At 29.4% G+C, this 20,578-nt stretch overlaps 1 protein-coding gene across 1 annotated transcript in view; it reads left to right on the top strand.

The window, feature by feature from the left end:
* Positions 1-151: 151 nt before the first annotated feature.
* Positions 152-20,578, top strand: part of LOC123305685 (attractin-like protein 1) — a 29,151-nt gene continuing 8,724 nt past the window's right edge. Inside the window, exons 1-2 of the mRNA XM_044887473.1 lie at positions 152-338; positions 5,700-6,168. Coding sequence (XP_044743408.1) covers positions 5,902-6,168 — 267 coding nt within the window. The 5' untranslated portion in view covers positions 152-338; positions 5,700-5,901. The remainder of the gene's footprint in view (positions 339-5,699; positions 6,169-20,578) is intronic.

Below are 20,578 nucleotides of genomic sequence, written 5' to 3'. Positions count from 1 at the left end.
TTAAAAATATACTGTAAATTTTTCTCCTTGTTCGGAACATATAAAAATGGTTATTGTTCAGAAATTATGTTAGAATCTCAACAAATGTTTTTATTTTTGTTCAAATCGAAATATCGAAGAAAATGTGATAATTTTGTGAATAATTTTTCAACAGTTGTGTGTGTTTTATGTGTTTTATTTGTTTATGGTGGTTTTGTTGTAAATGCCATCAACAATGGTAAAGAGAAATGTGTGGACTCGTCTAGTTGCAGTAATAATGGAATTTGTCGAAATGAAACATGTATTTGCAATGATGGTTGGCAAGGTACCTTTTGTCAACATTGTGGTGGAAAAGTCAGGTTTGTTGATTTTTTTCTGGAAAAAATGCCTTTTGCCCCATAAATAATGATCAAGTATAAGAAAATCTCATATGTTAAGAAGTCTTTATACCATATGTAACAGTTTCCAAAGTTTTTTATGTTAATATAAACTATCTGGTAGCGTTTCAAAAAATACTAAAAAAATAGAAGACCCGCGTTCATATTTAATGAGCACAAATTCTGTAAAAAATTGCGCCTTCTAAGTATAAACTTGGAAAAGAAATTCATAATAATTAATAGTCGCAAATCAAGAAAAAAAAGGCAGTACTAATCATGAAATATTTAGCGAAGGTTTTTTGTAAAAAGAAACGTATTTAAAAAAATCAATTTAACAAAAGTCTAGTCTGATATGGTTACGGAAAACTGACCAAGTGCTTGGATGAGACTAAAATCATCAAAAATCGATTCTATGGATTAAAAAGCATAGGCAATGACCTAAAACTTGAGTAAAATTTGAATGTTCAATCTTCAATGTTATGTATAAACTCCTAAAACTGGTTTAGATTGAATTTTTTGGTTTTATCAATATAACCAAATTTATTTATCAAAAATATGGACTGCTCGAGTAAATGAGCCTGAAACCATCAAAAATCGATTCTATGAGTCAAAGAGCATAGGAAATTACCTAGGTACATTTCTAGTAAAATTTCAAATGTTTACACTGCCAAAGGCTTCCCTGTTGGTCTCGATTGAGTTTCTGATTTTATCTTCCTCTATTCTTATAGAATAGGAAAGGACCCTGTGCTGTTAACTTGTCATGAAAAACGTTCAGCCATGTGTGTGTCAGATACAGAGCGTGTAATGGAGTGTTAATCTTAATCAAGCGCCAGATATTGGCACCTAGGAGAGAGGGTGTAAAGGATTACATTTGCACCTTCTAAGAGAGAAAGGACATACAAAGAAAAAGATTAAGAATCAAGATTTTTATTATTAAAGATGTTTGATGGCGCTTAAGTTTGGATCCAATTTTTTCCGCCTTTATTTCTTTATTGCTTAATTATGAATTAATTCCTTCAAAAATAGAAAATTTAGTGCTCTTCATAATAGCTGCTCAAGGAGTCATTGTGCTAAATAGATTTATTTTTAAACAAAATCTATATTTAAAATTATTCTTGATTGCAAAAATATGGTAAATAGTGGGCTGAAAACCCGGTTTTACAAGGTGTACCGTTATTTTATCGCAAATCAGTAGAAAAAGACTGGATTTTATTTTATTTTTTTTTTAAATGTGAATAACCTCGCGGGTGGGTTTTTGTTTTAAAAGAATTAATTAAATTTATTTGTTAAACATTTGTTTCAGTTTTTTACTTTCCCACACACACGTGTAAAAAATAATTTTAATATGAAAATGATTTATTTACAAAAGGTTCGTTAATTGTTGAAGGCTTATTGGGAATATTATAAAAATGTAAAATGAAAAACTACAGAGTGATTCAAAAATGTCATTATATTGTTTAAAAACTTTTTTAATGTATTATTTGAATTTAATTTTTACTGTTTTAAACTAGGGAATAAAAGTGTTTAATTTAACAATCCGGTAACACTAGTGCAAATTACACTTGCACAAGCTGTATTCTGTAATTCTCTAGAATTAGTTAGATAAGCTGAATGAATATGAATGAGTTTCTACACAATGATTGTATTACCTATGTAATAATAATGCCTATATTTTTGAGTGAATGAGAATTATTTTTTATAATATAAAGTTTATAAATTTGCTACCATTGGCGCTCTATTCTGCACACAACGAGCAGGTATACATAAAATAGATAGATTTATATAAATTTTTGAAATTATGTGACATTTTACTGCTCAATCTATGATCATCATTTTGAACCATAACTTAAAGATTTCTGTAAAAATTTAAAATAATAAATGAATTTAAATAAATTCATGGCCATCTTTTCTAATATACTCAATGAATTATGGCTTTTTTACACTTAAAAAAATTGAAAACTGTGCGTATATTTTGGCTGTATAAAAAAAACACCTTCAAGTGTTATGGAAGGGGGATAAGTGAGGTCAAGTGAGCTGGAGGCTATAAAGCGATGGTTGTTACTTATAAGCCCAGTGAAGCGGGCGGGTATCAAACTAGTAATTAAATAAATTGTAGGTGAAACGAAGTTCACCGGGCCGTGTAATAGGTATAAAAATAAGTTTAGAGCCTCTTTGGTGATATTTGTGCTATTTTAGATCTTATCATTTATGAAAAATTTTAAATATTTTTTCTTAAAAAGAAAAAAAAACACTTCCAGCTACCTTTTTTCCGTATTTATTAAAGATAAATGTTTATGTAGCTTGGTGTAGGTGAATTTTTGACTCTAATTTCATGGCACCTCAATCATCTTAAAGGATAGGGCGATTTTGATTTACAAATTTGGTATTTATTCGAATTTAATATATTTAGAATTTAATAATGTTAAATAGATTTCTAAAAACCAATCTTATTCTTTATTCCAGTTTGGTAGGTTACGTAACGATCGAATAACAATAGCTTTCTTTCCGAAAGTTAACAATCTCGTCTTCACGAGGCTTTTTATAACTGCCAGACGGTTGAATCGTAAGTTTTTAAAGCTGTTTTAAAGGATATGCTTTCATTCTCACCTTGACGTATGGAAATTAATTTTTATTTGTATTTTAGTAAATATCTTGAAAATTCAGACGTATATATTTTGTGTAATTTATATTTGTAATTTTTTTTATTAAATAGTTAGAATATGTAACTAGTTTGTTAAAGCAGTTGAATCCGGAACTACAATTTTTATTTGCCAATTGGTTTAATAAAGATTTAATTTTTAACAACACTACAATAAATCCGAGTTTTTTTTAAAATACTGTGTAAACCAATTTTCAAGCTATTAGTGATATAGTCTAGTCGGTGTAAAACTAATTGAAAAGTACTGCGTGTGCCAAGTTTAAGGTGGCTTGAAACACATTTGATAACATAATATACAGTAAAAAATGTTTGTTATTACACAATATTTCCCATTGTTTTAATAAAGTATTAATAGCAGGTATATGGTAGCTATTTTCAAAATTTTGAATTTCAATATAAATTTTATGGAATATTCATTTCCACAAGTGCGAATGCTCTAAAAAAATTTCCTTTCAAAAGTTATGGCAAGTTTGGTTCTAAACAAAGTTAAAATCGGTGATAAAACCAAAAGTTTTACCGGTTTAAATGATAAATAACAATTGATTTCACGTATTATATTAAATATTATGTTATACTTAATGAATAAAATAATTAAAAAAAAATACTTTTTTAAGGGGCAAGCTTTTATTGTACTAAAAAGTAGAAAATAATTTTATATCATATCCGACTATTTGTAAAAGCTTGAGGCGCTCAATTTAAAATATCGAAAATGAATCGAAACGCCTCATTTACTCCACATGCCTAATTATTTTTCGATTCATTCTTGATATTAAGCGCCTCAAGCTTTTACAATAGTCGGGTATGAGTGACTCATAGATAAAATTATTTTCTACTTTTTAGTACAATAAAAGCTTGTCCCTTAAAAAGTATTGTTATTAAAATTTTTAATTTAGGACTAAAAAAATGTATATATATATCAAATATGGTGGAAGCGATGGGAAAATCAAGACGCCTTATCATGCATTGTCATCCAAACTAAATGTGCATGCAAAATTTCAGCTCAATCGGAAACCGGAAAGTGGATCAAATTTTGACTTGCAAGATTTTTGGGATAGGGTTACATAGTCCTTTAATATGTTCGCGAACGCGTTAACGTGATCTTCTAGTTTATCAGAAGATTTATAAAATGACACTTATCAAGTCTTCAATGTTTCAACTACTTAATCTGTTCACAACAATATATTATGTTATTTGTATATACGTCGTTCGCGGCTTAGAAAAAAGGCAAAATAGCAAAAAAATTAACAAAACCTATCGAGTAGGGTATCTAAATAAAGGAAATTAAAAGGGGGCACTAAAAAGTGCAAGATAATATAAATTATTTAATAAAATACCCGACTGCGTTAAATAAAAACTGAAAAGATAGAAGTCCAGTAATTTGCATAGCGACTTTAACAGCCGGGGCTCATTAAAATCTAGACCAGCTCAAATCTTCCCAATAATGGGTCCCGACTGTTAAAGTGTAAATTATGTAAACTACTGCACTTAATTTTACATTTCTGATTTCATTTAACGCATTCGGGTTTTTAATTTATTTTTATTATTATGACAATAGTTCTATTATGTCAGAATTTTATATGCCAGTTTTATTTATAACACATTGTACAAAATACAATGCACTTGAATATTATATTGAGAGAAAAATTATTATAAATTTTTGTTAATGTAAATACTTAAATACTTAAATAGTACTTTCAAAGTTTCTCTTATTCTAACACAAAAAATAATAAAAATTAAATCTCGTTTAATGAAGAAAAAATTAACTTTCACTAATAATGTATAAAATAAATCGTAGCTTTTTTTATCAATAAAATAGGTTTTGTGATTTGAAAATAATTGCTAATGTTTATTTTTTGAATGAGCCAAGGTTTTAATTATATAATCTAGGCGCCATGCCACTTTTTGGAATCGATCGAGGTCTAAGACTATAGGATCTACCTTTGTACATCAGCTATTATTCGGATTTTGAAAGTAATTTAAAAAACCTTAGTTTTGTGTTCCAGTCCCTAAGATCTTCCGAAAATAATGTTCTCTCTCCAAAAAGAACGCCGGTAAGAGTCAACAGTACTCTTTAAAAGGTGAAGGGTTTCATATTTATATTATTTTATTTTATGGTTAATATGAAAGGTTTTTTAGAAATACATCTTCCTGAAATAAGGTTATTCTCTATCATTTCAATTTAATTTAATTAATCTCTGGAATATCAATACCAAATGAAACTGAAAGGGTTTCACCGGGTTTCCATATGAAATCTGCTCTGGCGCCTTTTTTGACATTGGTGCCTTTATTGGATTGCTAGTTGTCCATTGATATCCAAATTTCAAATCGATAGAGTAAAGGGTATAATCGCAGTGCTTGAAATCTTGAAATTCAATTGTAACTTTAACCATTCTTATCTGGAAAACCGCTTTTCTTTATAAATATTTTTTCCACCAATGATTATTTAAGAGGTTTCTTAACCTCTAATTTAAGAGGTAACTTTAACCATTCTTATCTGGAAAACCGCTTTTCTTTATAAATATTTTTTCCACAAATGATTATTTAAGAGGTTTCTTAAAAAAATTATAAAGTTTCATACCAATAAAAATTGTGTATAGAACAGCCTAAAGAAAATATTATACATTTTGATTTTTCATTGAAATTTTTTAGTAAATAATTTTTAACCATTTTCTTTTTATTTATAGATTGGCTGGCCCATACGGTACAATTCACGATGGCATCGGAAATTATTCCATAGCAGTAAAATGTAGTTGGTTAATAGATGCTCCAAATTCAACTATAACATTACATTTAGAAGAATTCGCCACAGAATGTGGATGGGATAATTTATATGTGTTTGATGGCGATAGTGTGAATTCACCATTATTGGCGGTGTATAGTGGTCTTATGTATCGTGAAAATTATCACATAAGACGTGTACCAGAAGTTGTGGCCACTTCAGGTGCAGCACTGTTACATTTTTTTAGTGATGATGCATACAATATGACTGGATTTAACATGACATATAAAATTAATGCATGCCCAAGTATTAAATCAAACGTAAATTGTTCGGGCAATGGTGTGTGCGTCGATGGTGTATGTAATTGTGATGCTGGTTGGTTGGGAAATGGTTGTCACTTACCAATATGCCCGAATGATTGCTATAGTTCTGAGGTAAATATTAAACAGATGTTTTTTATTTGTCACAAAAAATGCTTTTTAGCTTTGTGAAATAAGAAAAAAAAGGTTTGATTTCTAAACCATTATGACAAACAAAAATTTTAAAGCTCCATACCTTACTCTCGATGCCCTAGCTATATTCCCTTAAGCATGATTTATTAAACGATTTCACACTATGAATTTTTCAACAAAATTGGTAGCGCTAAAATTGTAGCTAGGCGAGCATAAGAGTTTGTTGAAATTTAAACCTAAAAAGTTTGATTAATCAATTATTTCATGCCAAAATGTCACAGACTATAAATTCCTCAGGATATTGTATGATGAAATTTTTCTTGTCGATGTCGAAACTGGTTTTAGTGGCCTTCAATCATAATGATAATGAATTAAGAAACTGATAGAATAGTGACTTAACTATACCTGTAACGTAGATTCGATCTTAGCTAGATCCAGGCTCAGTATAAAAAAAAAATGCGCCTATAATCCACGGAATAAACAAATAAAGATCAAACTTCGGAATAATTCCCGGAAAGTTGGGTTTTTGCATGAACTTCTATTTGTAGTTCTAAACAAAATACCAAAAGTCCTCATCGATCCGTATGCCGGTTTCAAAAGTTATCCAGGGTCAAATATCACGAAATACGATTTTTTGTGATTATTTCACTAACGTTCACTGTTATTGAAAAATAGTGGTCATCGAATTTGTATATTAACAAATTTCCTACAAAAAACATCAAATTAATTTTTTCGTAAGACTAACGGTTTTTAAGAAAATTGGATTTTAAAAGTTGTAACTTGCAGTATACCTTTTAACGGTATCTGCATTTTTACGCGTTCTATTCTAATAGGTCTTTTCATCATGTCATAAGCGCAAGTGCAGAGTTTATTTTTTCGTACTGACAGCAATAAGTAGGACTAAGATAGAAGATATTTGTTATTCATTTTATTACATTGGTTATAAATCATTTAGTACGAAACAAATGTGAATCGTGATTTTAAAATGAAAAGCCCTATTGAAGGGCAAAAATGGAAATGAAGCTGGTTCATATTTCAAAAAGTTAGTCTCGCGAAAACAAGTAATTGTATGTTATTTGTAGGAAATTTCCTAATATACAAATTTGATAACTACTATTTTTTCGATAATTAACGAAAAATTATATTTTGTGGCCTTCGACCTCGGATAACTTTTGTAGCGGCATTCGGATCGATGTGGACTTTTGGAATTTTGTTGGAAGCCACAAATAGAAGGTTCATGCAAAAATACAACTTTCCAGAAATTTTTCCAAAGTGAATGTCCTTATTCTCTGTGTTACTAGTAGGTTTAGAAAAATATATTTTGAAAATCACAAAATTAAAATAAATACTTTAGTCTAATTTGTGGCATTTTAGCTGCAATGTTTTTAAACCAAGAAAGTAACCTATAAACATTTTCAGTCTTCAGTAATGCAATGTTGCATATAAAATTTGATTAAGAAACTAATCAAAACAGAATTTATTTAACACCTACCAATTTAAAAAAGAAGCTATATTTAAATAAAATTGCATCATTTAAATGTTGATGACTGGTTGGTGGCTGGCTGTGTGTTGATGGGTGATGGTTTTTAGTTGCACAGTAGAATAAACAAGTGGGCCAATGTAGGATATTTCTATATATAATATAATAATATACTTATTTTATTTATATGAACTGTGAATGTTAACAATACTGAATACTTATGTTCATTACGTCATTGTCATCGTCATTAATGATGTTTTACCATGACTTCTTGTAATATAACCAATGAAAATCTGTTCATAATTCCATAACAAACGGTCAAATTTTTTTTTTGGATATTTCATCTACTGCTAAAACAAAAAAGATTTTTTAAATAATATATTAAGAAATGACACAAGACATTGCCAAAAGATAAATAATTAAAGAAATATCTAATTAATATTTCTGCATTTGAAAAAGTATGACTTATTAGCTTAAAAAAATTCAGAAAATGGTCGAAAGTAATGTTTGCAAATATAATATTATTTAGAATTTAAATTTTGGCAATATACATGTATATATATTTCGGTTAAATGCAATAATGATATTTTTTAAGTAGCACGTTTCCTGCGAATGCTAACGATTTTGAAAAATCCTTTTTACTAAACGGCGATGTTCAATTTGTGGCCTGAGCGATATTCATCCATACAATCAAACAGCTAGGCTAATGATTTGAATCGATAACCTTTAACTGCTTACCTATCCTAGTCATTTTAATTTAGTTCCACTTTCTGCCACCTGGCGCTGAAACCCACACACTGTCAGTAGCGTCGTTGGTGGCGACGGCAAGCAACAAAATGGTTCATTTTTCTAAACGTTTGATTATGTTTACGCAAAAGAAGTTCAATAGAAGAGTGTAGTGACAAAAAGTTGGAACTAAGTATGGTACTTTTAAAACTGGTTTTCACTCTCGCGGGGTATCCTCGATGAGTATACTCGCCAAAGTTAGTATACCGAAGTATACTCACCACATTCTCGTCTTACTTCGCAAAAGTTGGAACTAAGTATAGTAACTATTAAAATTGGTTTTCACTTTTGCGGGGAATCCACGAAGAGTAGAATTGCCAAAGTTAGCCGAAGAATCCCCGCCACACCTCTCGTCTTACTTTGCAAGTATCTCAATACTATGGCTGACATCGAGGTGGCAATAGCTGCTGTTGCGGTAGCTCTCTGTGATAAAATATATAACAAAAAATTTGAACAGCAATGTTGTATATAACGTGCAATAGCTATGGAACTACACAAGTAATAACGAGAATGTGAAGATGATACTCGCCTGACTCGAGTACAAAAAACCGTTTTTTTCATCAAAATCCGACAACCCGATTTTGTGGTACTTTGCGCGAATGTGGAGGAGGCTTTAGAATTGGGATTTAACAGTTATTCACATATTTATGATAATGAGGTGTTGTTTTCTTATTTTGTCGAAAGCGAGACATTCGATAAGAAAATCTCCTGTACAACACTAATAGCCAGAGATATATCCAAAATAAGCCAATTTAGCTAAATATACTGTGTTATAAAGTTGCTCTGGCATAGGATTGCAGCTTTGTGGTGGTTTTCCACTAAACGGACAAACAAAAATAAATAAATAAATTGTTCTCAAACAAATTTTGATAATTTTTATGACAGTTAACTGATTACTATTGACTTTATTTTTCAGCCGATAAATAATATTTACAAAACAAAAATGACTATGATTTGTCAATTTTAATGAAACAAAAGGACTTTATGAAGTTCTGACCTTCCTAATCGATTCATGAATCTTGCTTTGTAGTACGTACGATGATTTGTCGATTTGAGGATTTGACGAATGATTTGCCTCTACCTTTTTGTAAATGTGACTATACGAACACATAATTATGTAAAAGTTTTACCTTTTAAATAATTATAATATTTTACTTTAAAAAATTTCTGATAAGTGTCGCCGTGTTGGTAATTTGCATAGGTATATAATTTTTTACTCTAGGAGCCATACTACACATTCCGTAGCCGATTGAATTCAATTTTGAAATATACTTGACTCTAAAGTAGGATAAAAAATGTTATTAACAATTTTAGAAACAAATAATAAAATTGAATTTTTGGGTAGGAAAATGATTTTATTAGACTTTTTGCTCATTTATTAATACACAAAAGGTAAGAAAGAAATAGGACAAATCTGATGTCAAATTTATTAATAGCAACCTATTATATATAGTCTCTGAAATGCATAGATTAAAATGACCCACCCTGTATGTGTTGGAGAAAGATTTAGTGCAGAGCCAAACATTTAAGAGCATAAAATTTTCTTAACAGCATGTGGTTGGTCGGAAAATTTTTTAGCATAAATTAATTATAAATTAATGAAAGAAATAAATTTTTTAATATATTTTTTAAAGACATATGCTGGTTTAAATTAATGCAAAAGAGAAATTTCATGCAATACAATCAAACTTTGCTAAACTGTACTTTTACTATTTTGAAAATTTCTGAAAACATTGTTTAAACAATAAACGTTATTTAAAACATTCAGGAAATCTTATTCACCCCTCAAAACGACTACTTTCACCTAATTCTCCTTTTTTTTTCGACTGTTAAGAATCCCTCTTCAATTCGGGTATTCAAAGTTGACTTATCCCTGGATTAATTAAAAAAAAATTTCCTTTGACTTTTTCTTAACATTAAACAGTATATAACTCGAAAACGATGACCTTAACGAAAAATTCAGAAGGAAGCTTTTGTGCATCGATAAATGAGTCAAATAGTTCGAAAAAATAATTTTTCCACTCAAGAAATTCAATTTTCTTATTTGTTTTTAACAATTTTTGGCATTACTTTGGAGCCATGCACCTTCACAAAATGAATTCAGGGCATAAAAAAACAAAAAAATTAAAGTGCGGTAATGGATCTATTGGCTACGAAAAGTGACTGGGCTGCTAGCCTATTATTTTATTTGTTAATTTGTAATGTTTTAATTGTGAAATAATTAAAAAACTAATAAATTATTTGAAATAAAGTGAAATATTCTAATTTATATATTTCAAGGCGAAAAATGCAAAATTGTGAAAACTGATACAGTATTATTTAATTGATGAATAAGTAATGCAAAGGTATTACATATTGTAGTAAAACAGTAAGTAAAACAAAACAAGTGATAAGGGAATTCAGCTCCGCATGGACAGCCTTCGTTAGAGATATAAATCTGACGAAAATTAACCTTTTGGTTTGAGGCTTAATTAATTGAGCAATACTTGTTCTACTTGGTAATGCTCATAAACTGTACCAATGAGATATACTAAATTAAATCTCCTTACAGCACAAATACAAAGATTTTAATTATAAAAAAACGATGTATTTGTCTTCTCCGAAGAATATAACGTTGAAGCAATGAATTTTATCAGAGGAAAAACGTGTAGCGTTGAATGAAAAATTATCAAGATTTTTTCTTCATCATATTTGGTAAGAATATAACCTTGTAGGAAGCATTTACTAGCAATCGATCGATAGATTTTAATTAACAAATTAAAAATGTGTATAACAGTTTAAAATAATTCAAAGTTAAAAAGATGATATCAAAGGAATGTTAGGATTATTCACAGCTACCGTAGAACGCGGTATACTATAGTTAATATAGAAGCTCGTTACTCCTGTCTATAATGCACTTCAAACAATTTCGCGTCGAATGCAAATCGCATGTTTCTTTAATGTCTAGAAGTGTGCCAGAGTTAGTATACCTTATTCAGTAAGTTAGTCAGTTTCATTTTTTGTAGAAAGGGTGAAAAAAAAATATTTTTCTCTACGATTGTTACTTGAAATTTTTGTAAGAAATTAAAAAAAATAAATAATTTAAAAGTCCAATTTTTATATTTTTTATTGAATTTTTATTTTAGTACTCTGAGCGTTCTAGGGGTGAAAGAGTGCATTTTAAAGGAGAATTGGTCTGATAGTGTTAGGCCTAAAATTTTATGCTCTACAACTTTTATTTCAAAGTATAACCTAAAAATCGTATTTCGAGGTAGCTTTTAATTTTGTTCATGTCCTTCCCGGAGGTTGAGAACTTTTTTACTTCCCCAACGTTTTGTTTGCATTTTTCTGATTATCTTAATATATATATTTCTTGTGTGCGTGTGTATGTAATTGAACTCCTCCTAGACGGCTGGACCGATTTTGATGAAATTTTTTGTGTGTGTTCGTGGAGATTCGAGAATGGTTTAGATTTACAATTTGGTCCAGTACAACTGTTTTTGAGGGCTCCGTACCAAAAAAATGAAATTTCATTAAATGGTGGGAGCGCATATAAATCATATCACATTATGTATACTATGTGTACTATGTATTTTTAATAGTATTCAGGTATTGTCAATAGGCATTTATTAGAGCCATATGCAAGCGCAGCGAGCTCTTCTATCAAAGGTCAGGCCAAAGGTCGAAGGTCATTCCACTCCAATAAATAGGAGTTAAATTGGGGTTTAGCGGGATGGGTTTAGCGGACAGGCTAAACGTAGTATAGGTATTCATGAATTGGAGTTACGTTTTTACGGGACAACGTCCGTCGGGGCCGCTAGTTTCCATATAATTTCAGTCGTATCTGCCAAAAACCCGTTTTCACAGTCTTTCTTACTAGACAATTTCCTCGCTACCATTATTTATTTCATAACCAGAGGCGTAAGAGACAGCAATGATAGATCCGCTAATTGCGATGGATGTTGATTCATAACAGGTTGGCTGATAAGTCCCCGGTCTGACACATAGATGGCGTCGCTAGTATTAAATGCATATTATTTTTATATAGTACCAACCTTCAAATGATTCGTGTCAAAATTTGACGTCTGTAAGTCAATTAGTTTGTGAGATAGAGCGTCTTTTGTGAAGCAACTTTTGTTATTGTGAAAAAAATGGAATTTCGTGTTTTGATAAAATACTGTTTTCTGAAGGGAAAAAATACAGAGTCCGGAAACTCATTATCAAGCCAAGTTTTTGCTTCCACTGTATTTTTTCCCTTCAGAAAACAGTATTTTATCAAAACACGAAATTCCTTTTTTTCCATTTTTTTTCACAATAACAAAAGTTGCTTCACAAAAGACGCTCTATCTCACAAACTAATTGACTTACAGACGTCAAATTTTGACACGAATCATTTGAAGGTTGGTACTATATAAAAATAATATGCATTTAATACTAGCGACGCCATCTATGTGTCAGACCGGGGACTTATCAGCCAACCTATTAAGTAAATGCTTTAGATTTCTGATCTGAATTTATTAAGAGCTCGAATATTCAAGTCTTCGTATCTGTTCAAAGAATATATAAAAAGTATGAAGAGCAATTCTGTTATAGTTAATTACTTAGAAGTTAGAAATGAATTAGTTTTTCATTACGTTAAAAATAAAATTATAATTTAATTTAAAGTTAATTTGAAAAAAATTACCCTCGTCAACAATATATTGTGTGCAAATAGATTAAAATTACAAGAGGGTAATATATCCAACACATAATATATAGTATTTGCTCATAACGATTCATGGAGACGTTATAAAATATAAGAGAAATCAAGTGAAAACAAACAATTGACTAAGTTAATTGTTGAAATACCATGTATAGACTGTGTTGATTACTCTGTCACGTTACACATACATAATGTCACACATATATAACTGATATAGCCATAACACATACTATACAATTTGCGCATAATTTGCGTTCTCACGCATAAACAGTGATGTTTACGAAAAAAAGTTTCAAACAAAAGTTGTTTAATTTTTACCTTTAAACTTTTTTTCTATCTCTAACGGTTTACAAGATGGGACCTACGGACCCAAGACCCGATTGACCTATGTTGCTCATTTACGAACTTGACCTCACTTTTTACGTCCTCAGCAAGCTATAAAAATTTCAGGTTGATATCTTTTTTCGTTTTTGAGTAATCGTGATGACAGACGGACAGACGACAGACAGAGAGACAGACAACCGGAAATGACTAATTAGATGATTCTATGAACACCTATACCAAAATTTTTTTCGTAGCATCACTATTTTCAACCGTTAGAAACTTGGGACTAAACTTAATATACTATGTATATTTCATATAAACATGGTATAAAAATTTAATATACTATGTCTATTTCATATATACATGGTATAATAAACAACTTTTGTTTGAAACATTTTTTCGTAAACGTCACTGTTTATCCATGGGGGCGCAAATTAGGACATAACTTCATTTTCTCCAAAAATATAAAAGATAGGGAGTCGAAAATTTTCAGCTAGCTTCAACTAGTGGTCTTGTGAAACATTCCCGAAAAACGAAAAAAATTCGAGAACACTTTCGAAAATTCTCAAAATTTTTATAATTTTTCTTAATTGAGGCTGAAAGGCCACTTTCAATACAGAGTATGCAACAATTAATTTTTTTCACTTGTTTTAATATTTATTTAAGCGATAAAATAATCGAATATCATTGGCCTATAAGAGGATTACGCTCATTGGCCAAACACTAATAATAATCTGACCGAAGCTGATTGGCCTATGTAATAATTTGTTAGATACTTGGAAAAGTCTGTAAACCAGCAGTGTACAGACTGTTCCCAAATTTGCAACGAGTAACATACATAATAAGAGTAATTACGATTAGCGAAATTGTCCTTGACCTAAGTTTCAAAAGTAAATAAAATTTAACAACATTCGATCGAGATAAAAGACGGAAAGCTCTAATAAAATATGAAAGTAGTCGCTGAGTTTCCTATTTCATTTTATGGCGCAACAACTACCCTCCCCCCCATTCCCAATTTCTATATTTTGACTTCACTATCTATATGAAGAACTTAGTGTTGCGATGGTCACCAATAATAATAATAATAACAGACATATTTTATTTATGTGAAACCATATTACACAAACACTGTGTACGTATGATTGCATGTCATGAAACATTTCATAAAAGTTATCGAATGTTGTGTTGCTAGTAAGCTGATTAAAATACTGAACACTATGTGCACATATTTGTAGGATATTATTATATCATCAACCCCTTTTCATACAGGAAATTTGATTTAGCAAAATGTATATAACAAAACAACAATGCCATATGATATGTGTTTTTGTTTGAATTTGGTGAATTGTTTTGGATTTAATTAAATTTTTTGGTTTAAAAGTTACAAAATTATATATTTAATTCGAAAATGATTTTGCTTCTATTATACAGAATGTCTCTTAAAGCCCTTTAAAGAGTCCCGAAATTGGGTAGATTAATGATATTGAATTTACCACATTATTCATACGCAAGTTGTATTAGATCAATAGAAGGACTGACATAGGGAAAATTTATAATAGCAATTTATCTTCAGAAATCGTTGGGGTTGGGAGCTCACCGGCAGTCTACATTTCAGATTTCGGGAATCCAATCCTGTTGCGTCATCCGCCATCTTGAATTTAAGGCTGAATTTTTGTTTATTGAAGAAAAAATTTATTTTCAATTTTATGGAATTAAATTTCCTAGAATGTTGATCCTTATAAAATTTTTTTCTAGGATCGATATTTTTCGATTTAGACCCGAAAAGAGATGGCCGTGAATTTTTTTTTATAATTTGAATTTTGAAAGTTTTTCAAAAATGTTATACATAAATACATTTTCATTTTTTTTTATTCTAAAGGTTATTTCATTTACAGCCCTCTTTCCCTTTACCGTAACAAAAATATGAACCTTACAAAAAAAAAAATCAGCATCAAAGTTATTGCAATATCAATATTTCAACAGATTAGTTTATACGAAAAAAGTTAATAATAAACAACATAGTCGAATATTTGGGTTTACACCCGTTTCTTTTTGGGTCAAAATAGAAAAATATCGATCCCAATAAAAAATTGATGATGACCAAATTTTAAGAAGTTTAATTTCAAGCAACTTCGGTAATTACCATTTTTCTTGTAAAATTAAAAATAAACGAGTTATTCAATAAACATAAATTCACTCTCAAATTCAAATTGACGGATGACGCAACAGTGGCCCCCCCCCCCCAACAATTTCCGAAGTAAAATGGCTATTATTAAATTCTAATTCTATTAGGCTACCATAAAAATATAAAATTGATTTGATACCATTACAAAATTTGAAGGTTAAATTGAAATTGATTAAAGAACGAAGAAGTTATAATCATTCAAAGATTCTTGCCCGCCTCTTTCCTGCAAAATAGACTTTTATATGTAATTTCTATGACGATGCTCAACATTGATGTCACTTTCAGCTCGATATGTCTTTTCATTTTTGATTAATCATGATGGAGTACGGACGGGTGACGGGAATAGATTAACTAGGTAATTTTATGAACAAAACCCATACTAAAATTTTATTAGAATCATCAATATTTCAAAGCGTTACAATTTTGGAACTAATTTTTATATAATCCTGATCTGTTTCATATATACAGGGTATACAAGTATCCGCTCAGTATAAATAAAACTCCATTGTGCCAATCGAAACACTACATTAATGTTTAAATCGTTATTTCGTCTGTAGACCACTGGAAGCTAAAGTCGGCCCTGTATAAAAGAAGATAATAAATTATCCTCAATCATATAGTTATTGTTTAGCTTGATTATTTTATTTTTCTTTAAATCGTAAAAATGAAAATATCCTTCATTTTCATTAAATATTTTTTAGCCGCCTTCATAAAAAATACTTCATACCATTAATAATACAAATTCTTGAAGTAATTTTACAAAAAAAAATATTATAATTAAAATTTGAAATATTTAATGATAATAATTTCTCTCTTAAATATTTTTTTACTAAATAATAATTAATTAGGTTACATAAACCTACATTATTTTAATTTATAAAATGTCTATTTGCACGAAAACTCCTAAAAATATTTCTCAAAAATTCCTTACACATTGATTTCATGGAGATCATTTTATTCAATTACTTCCAGAAAATTTTTTCATTCATGTGTTAAATTCATCCTCCATGTGTTACATTTATTCACTTGATTTTGTACTTAGTTAATTACTAGTTTATTATTATTAGTTATTTTTATTTCCGTTTTTTTTTCACGAGGCTGAACTGAAATTGTCGTTCGTGCATTGAAATGCGTAAATGGCCTTTATTGCTTATACGCCAGTAATAATTCATGTTTTTTTGTCAACTTTGCACTAAATTATGCACTAATTTTGCACTAAATATAAAATCACAAAATGCTGACAGATTCCAGAGGCACTTGAGGCGCAACCTTGAAAAAACGTTTTTGGCCGATATATCGGAGACTATACGCTTAAAAGCAAAAGTCATAGAGACCATTATTGTAGAGAATAAAATTTTGCATCTTTTGTTTCCCATAAAATTTTTGTAAAACATACCGCTTACGATTTATGGTTCATTTAATGATATTTGAAACTTTTTTTCTAACGTCCATACTTTTCGAGCTACAGGGCGTTTTAGAGGCGGTGAAAATTCGATTATATCCGATGGTCCCCCTTAATCTTCCTTACCCTCTGTGGAGGAATACTAAGAAGACTGTAAGGTCTTAATTCACTGTCCATTCTCGTGGTCAAAATTGTCAACATCTTCCGACTCCTCGGAGTTAATTTATTTGCACTCGAAAATTTGATACAATTTTTAACTTTCTTTTGTATTATGTTTTTTTTTTGACAGTAAATTTATGATAAATATTCTCCTTTCCTTTTCTTTCAATAATCCAGGATCAAATCAAAGCACTAAATATTTTTTAAGTGTACGAAATATAATAAAATAAAAGAAAAAAATTTCGTTACTATTGCAGATAAGGAAATGATCTTTTGATTGTTTAATACATCAACAATAGGGATATTTTTTCTTAATTTTAGACCTTGCACCTGATAGTCAAACATTAAACGTTCTATAGCTCGAAAAGTATGGACATTAGAAAAAAACAGTTTTAAATAATAGTCGCGGAGAATAGATTGATCTTTAATGATGGATCGGAACTCACTACTGTGAGTTTCATCAAAATCCATCCAATAGTTTTTACGTAGAAACGTAACAAACATCCTCACAAACTTTCACAATTGTAATAGTAGTAGAACATAATCAGTAGCTTCCAAAATTAATGTTCACTCTGTGTATACAGTTCCATCTCCTTGATAATATTAACATGTAAATAATTACTAAATGCGATAATGTGTTGTAGTGTGAATGAACAAGACTGCAGCATTTAATATTTAATTTATTAATAAGTAATGGTTTTTTTGGTTTAACTCAATAAGAATTAAAGAAAGAATCAAGTAAAAACTATTAAAAGTAATTAAAAATTGAGTACAGTGGTAATTTATTGTAATGTGATATTTAATATTTATTATGATCATCAATTTAATTCCAATAAATATTTGTAATAAAATTATACTTGATACTTTTGATAAGAAGAATAATAATAATAAATTAAAATTAATATTAAATACAGAACAAATTCAAGGTGGATCGATTATAACATTGAAGACCTCCAAGATTTTATCTAAACAAACCAATTTTATTTTGGAGGTCATTTATATACAAATCAGGTTAATTTAATGATTGGATGCAGAGTTTCTGAGATATCACAATATTTGGATCGATTTTAGTCCGTGTCTCAAAAACTATTCGCAAAGTCAACAAATGCATCCGATTTTTGTACTTTTTGGGTCAAAATTACCTTATATAATGAGTTTTTTCGAAATTGGAGATAAAAAAAATATATCGATTTTTTGCAATTTTTTTAAGGGTTAATTAAGTACCCTTTGAAAAAATCGAGAAAATTGCAAAAAAAATTTTGTTTTGGAATTTGATGAAATTCGGTGAATGGGGTAATTTTGATCCAAAAAGTATAAAAATCTGGTTAATTTAATGATTGGATGCAGAGTTTCTGAGATATCACAATATTTGTATCGATTTTAGTCCGTATCTCAAAAACTATTCGACCAGTCAACAAATGCACCGAAATTTATTAAATCAATAAATAATCACAGTATTCTCTAAGCTAAGCTTTGATCTTGCAACTGAGTAATAATTGCGCATGCAATTTTCTGAGAATGTGCTGCTTGTCAGAAAGGTTTTAATTTTATCGAAATTATTTCATTTATAATCTAGTAATAGCTATTTTTGTTGCCAAATTATAATTTTCTCAGAATCTGTATGTTAATAAAATGTCATTTAAGTCAAACCACCTGTTATTGTCAACAACAGATTCTGAGAAGTTTCCAGAGTAAGCTGAAAAGCCCAACAAAGTTGAAATAAATGAAAAAATAAAAATTACCTCATTCCATTTTAATTTTATTGAAAGAAAAGATCTCTTTGCGGGTTATAAATTAAAATATTTAAATTTTAATGATTTTTTATGTATCATAAACCAACATTTTAAAAATCGAAATTGGAAATATCTCAGCTAGTATAAGTAAAATAAAAATATTTATCATAAGAAAAGTATAAAAAAGAGTTTATTATAATTTACAAAGGAATGAAATACTTATATTAATTAAAAATTTATTAGTTTACTGAAGACGATCACCATGACTTGGTTGGAATATTTTTAACTAGACTATTTTTGTTATCACCCAGGTCCGAGCGGGCTTTTGGAGATAATTCTTCACCCCCATTGAGAATCTCTCCACATAAACTAGTAAACTATTCAATCTGTTTCGATATTTGCTGATATTTATTTTTTGTGACATAAATATATAAATCTTGAGACTGTTGATCATGAATATTCGTCGCTTTTATCAATAGGACGTGAGTGAATGTAATTTAATTGCACTCAAATTTTTGAACCATACTCTTTAATTTTGCGCGATGATTTCCGTGACATCTGGATCACCGAAGTTAAACTTGAATGAAAACGCCTTGCCGGACTGAACGTCAAAAATTCAATCGAAGCACTCGATATTTGCAATGAAGATGCGTTTCCAATTGTCTTCCAAATGCTTCGCGTTTTGGCAGTTTTACTTGTGGCAACAGCATGAATTAACCCCCATTTTCAACTTTGCGTTGTCTCAAAGCATACTTTAAATAATCAATGTCGGTAAATCGGCTAAACAGTTAATCCTCGTAAGGGTCGATGCGCACAGACTTTTAGAAAATTTAATTTGTGTACCTCGCAGAATTATCTTACTGAAAAATAGTTACTGGATATCACATTTTGACATAATAAAGTGTTGTCACGGAAAAAGAGTTTCCCGTTTTTATTGACTTTATGACCTAACATGATAAACCAAAGTTTGAACTCTCTCTTGGATGATTCTTACACACGGGTCTGTCATGAACTTCATGAGTTATTTTTGCTGGGATCATCTGTTCTAGTACCTTTAGGATTTAATCAAAGCTACGGTACTCTAATAAATAACATAAACAATTAGAAACCTTGTTTAAAGTAGAAACTATAAATAGATTTAGAATTTAATATTAAACTAATGTTTTTCCTTAAAATATACATATTTTATTGTAAAATCAAGTTAAAATCAATATAAATTTTTTTTTATATTTAACTTAAATATTTATTCACGAACAGTAGTTAAACACAAAACATAAATAAAATAATATTGGTTATTTGATATTAAGTTTCAATCTTTAGTTTGCAACTTATTGTATTGTATATAACCATAATATGCGCTTGATTGAATTACTGAATAAAAATTCCTCTAGTTTTTCTATACATGATACATATTATAATATAATGTATATTATATTTTTATTTATTGTTATTTCTTTCTCGGCATGTTTCTAATATCATAATCATCAGGATAATAGCATAAATGTAATATTAAAATAAAACTGGGCAGTGATTCCGAGAAAATATTTATTACTTTTTAAAAGATGTAAGTATAATAAATAAATCGTCAATTTAATAAATGGGATTATATATCAAACAGCGATTATCAAGGTGTAAAATATCC

This window comes from Chrysoperla carnea, chromosome 1 (genome assembly GCF_905475395.1).
Source record: "Chrysoperla carnea chromosome 1, inChrCarn1.1, whole genome shotgun sequence".
NCBI lineage: Eukaryota > Metazoa > Arthropoda > Insecta > Neuroptera > Chrysopidae > Chrysoperla > Chrysoperla carnea.
Note: the sequence above shows the minus strand (reverse complement) of the source record. Positions and strands in the feature narration are given on the sequence as shown.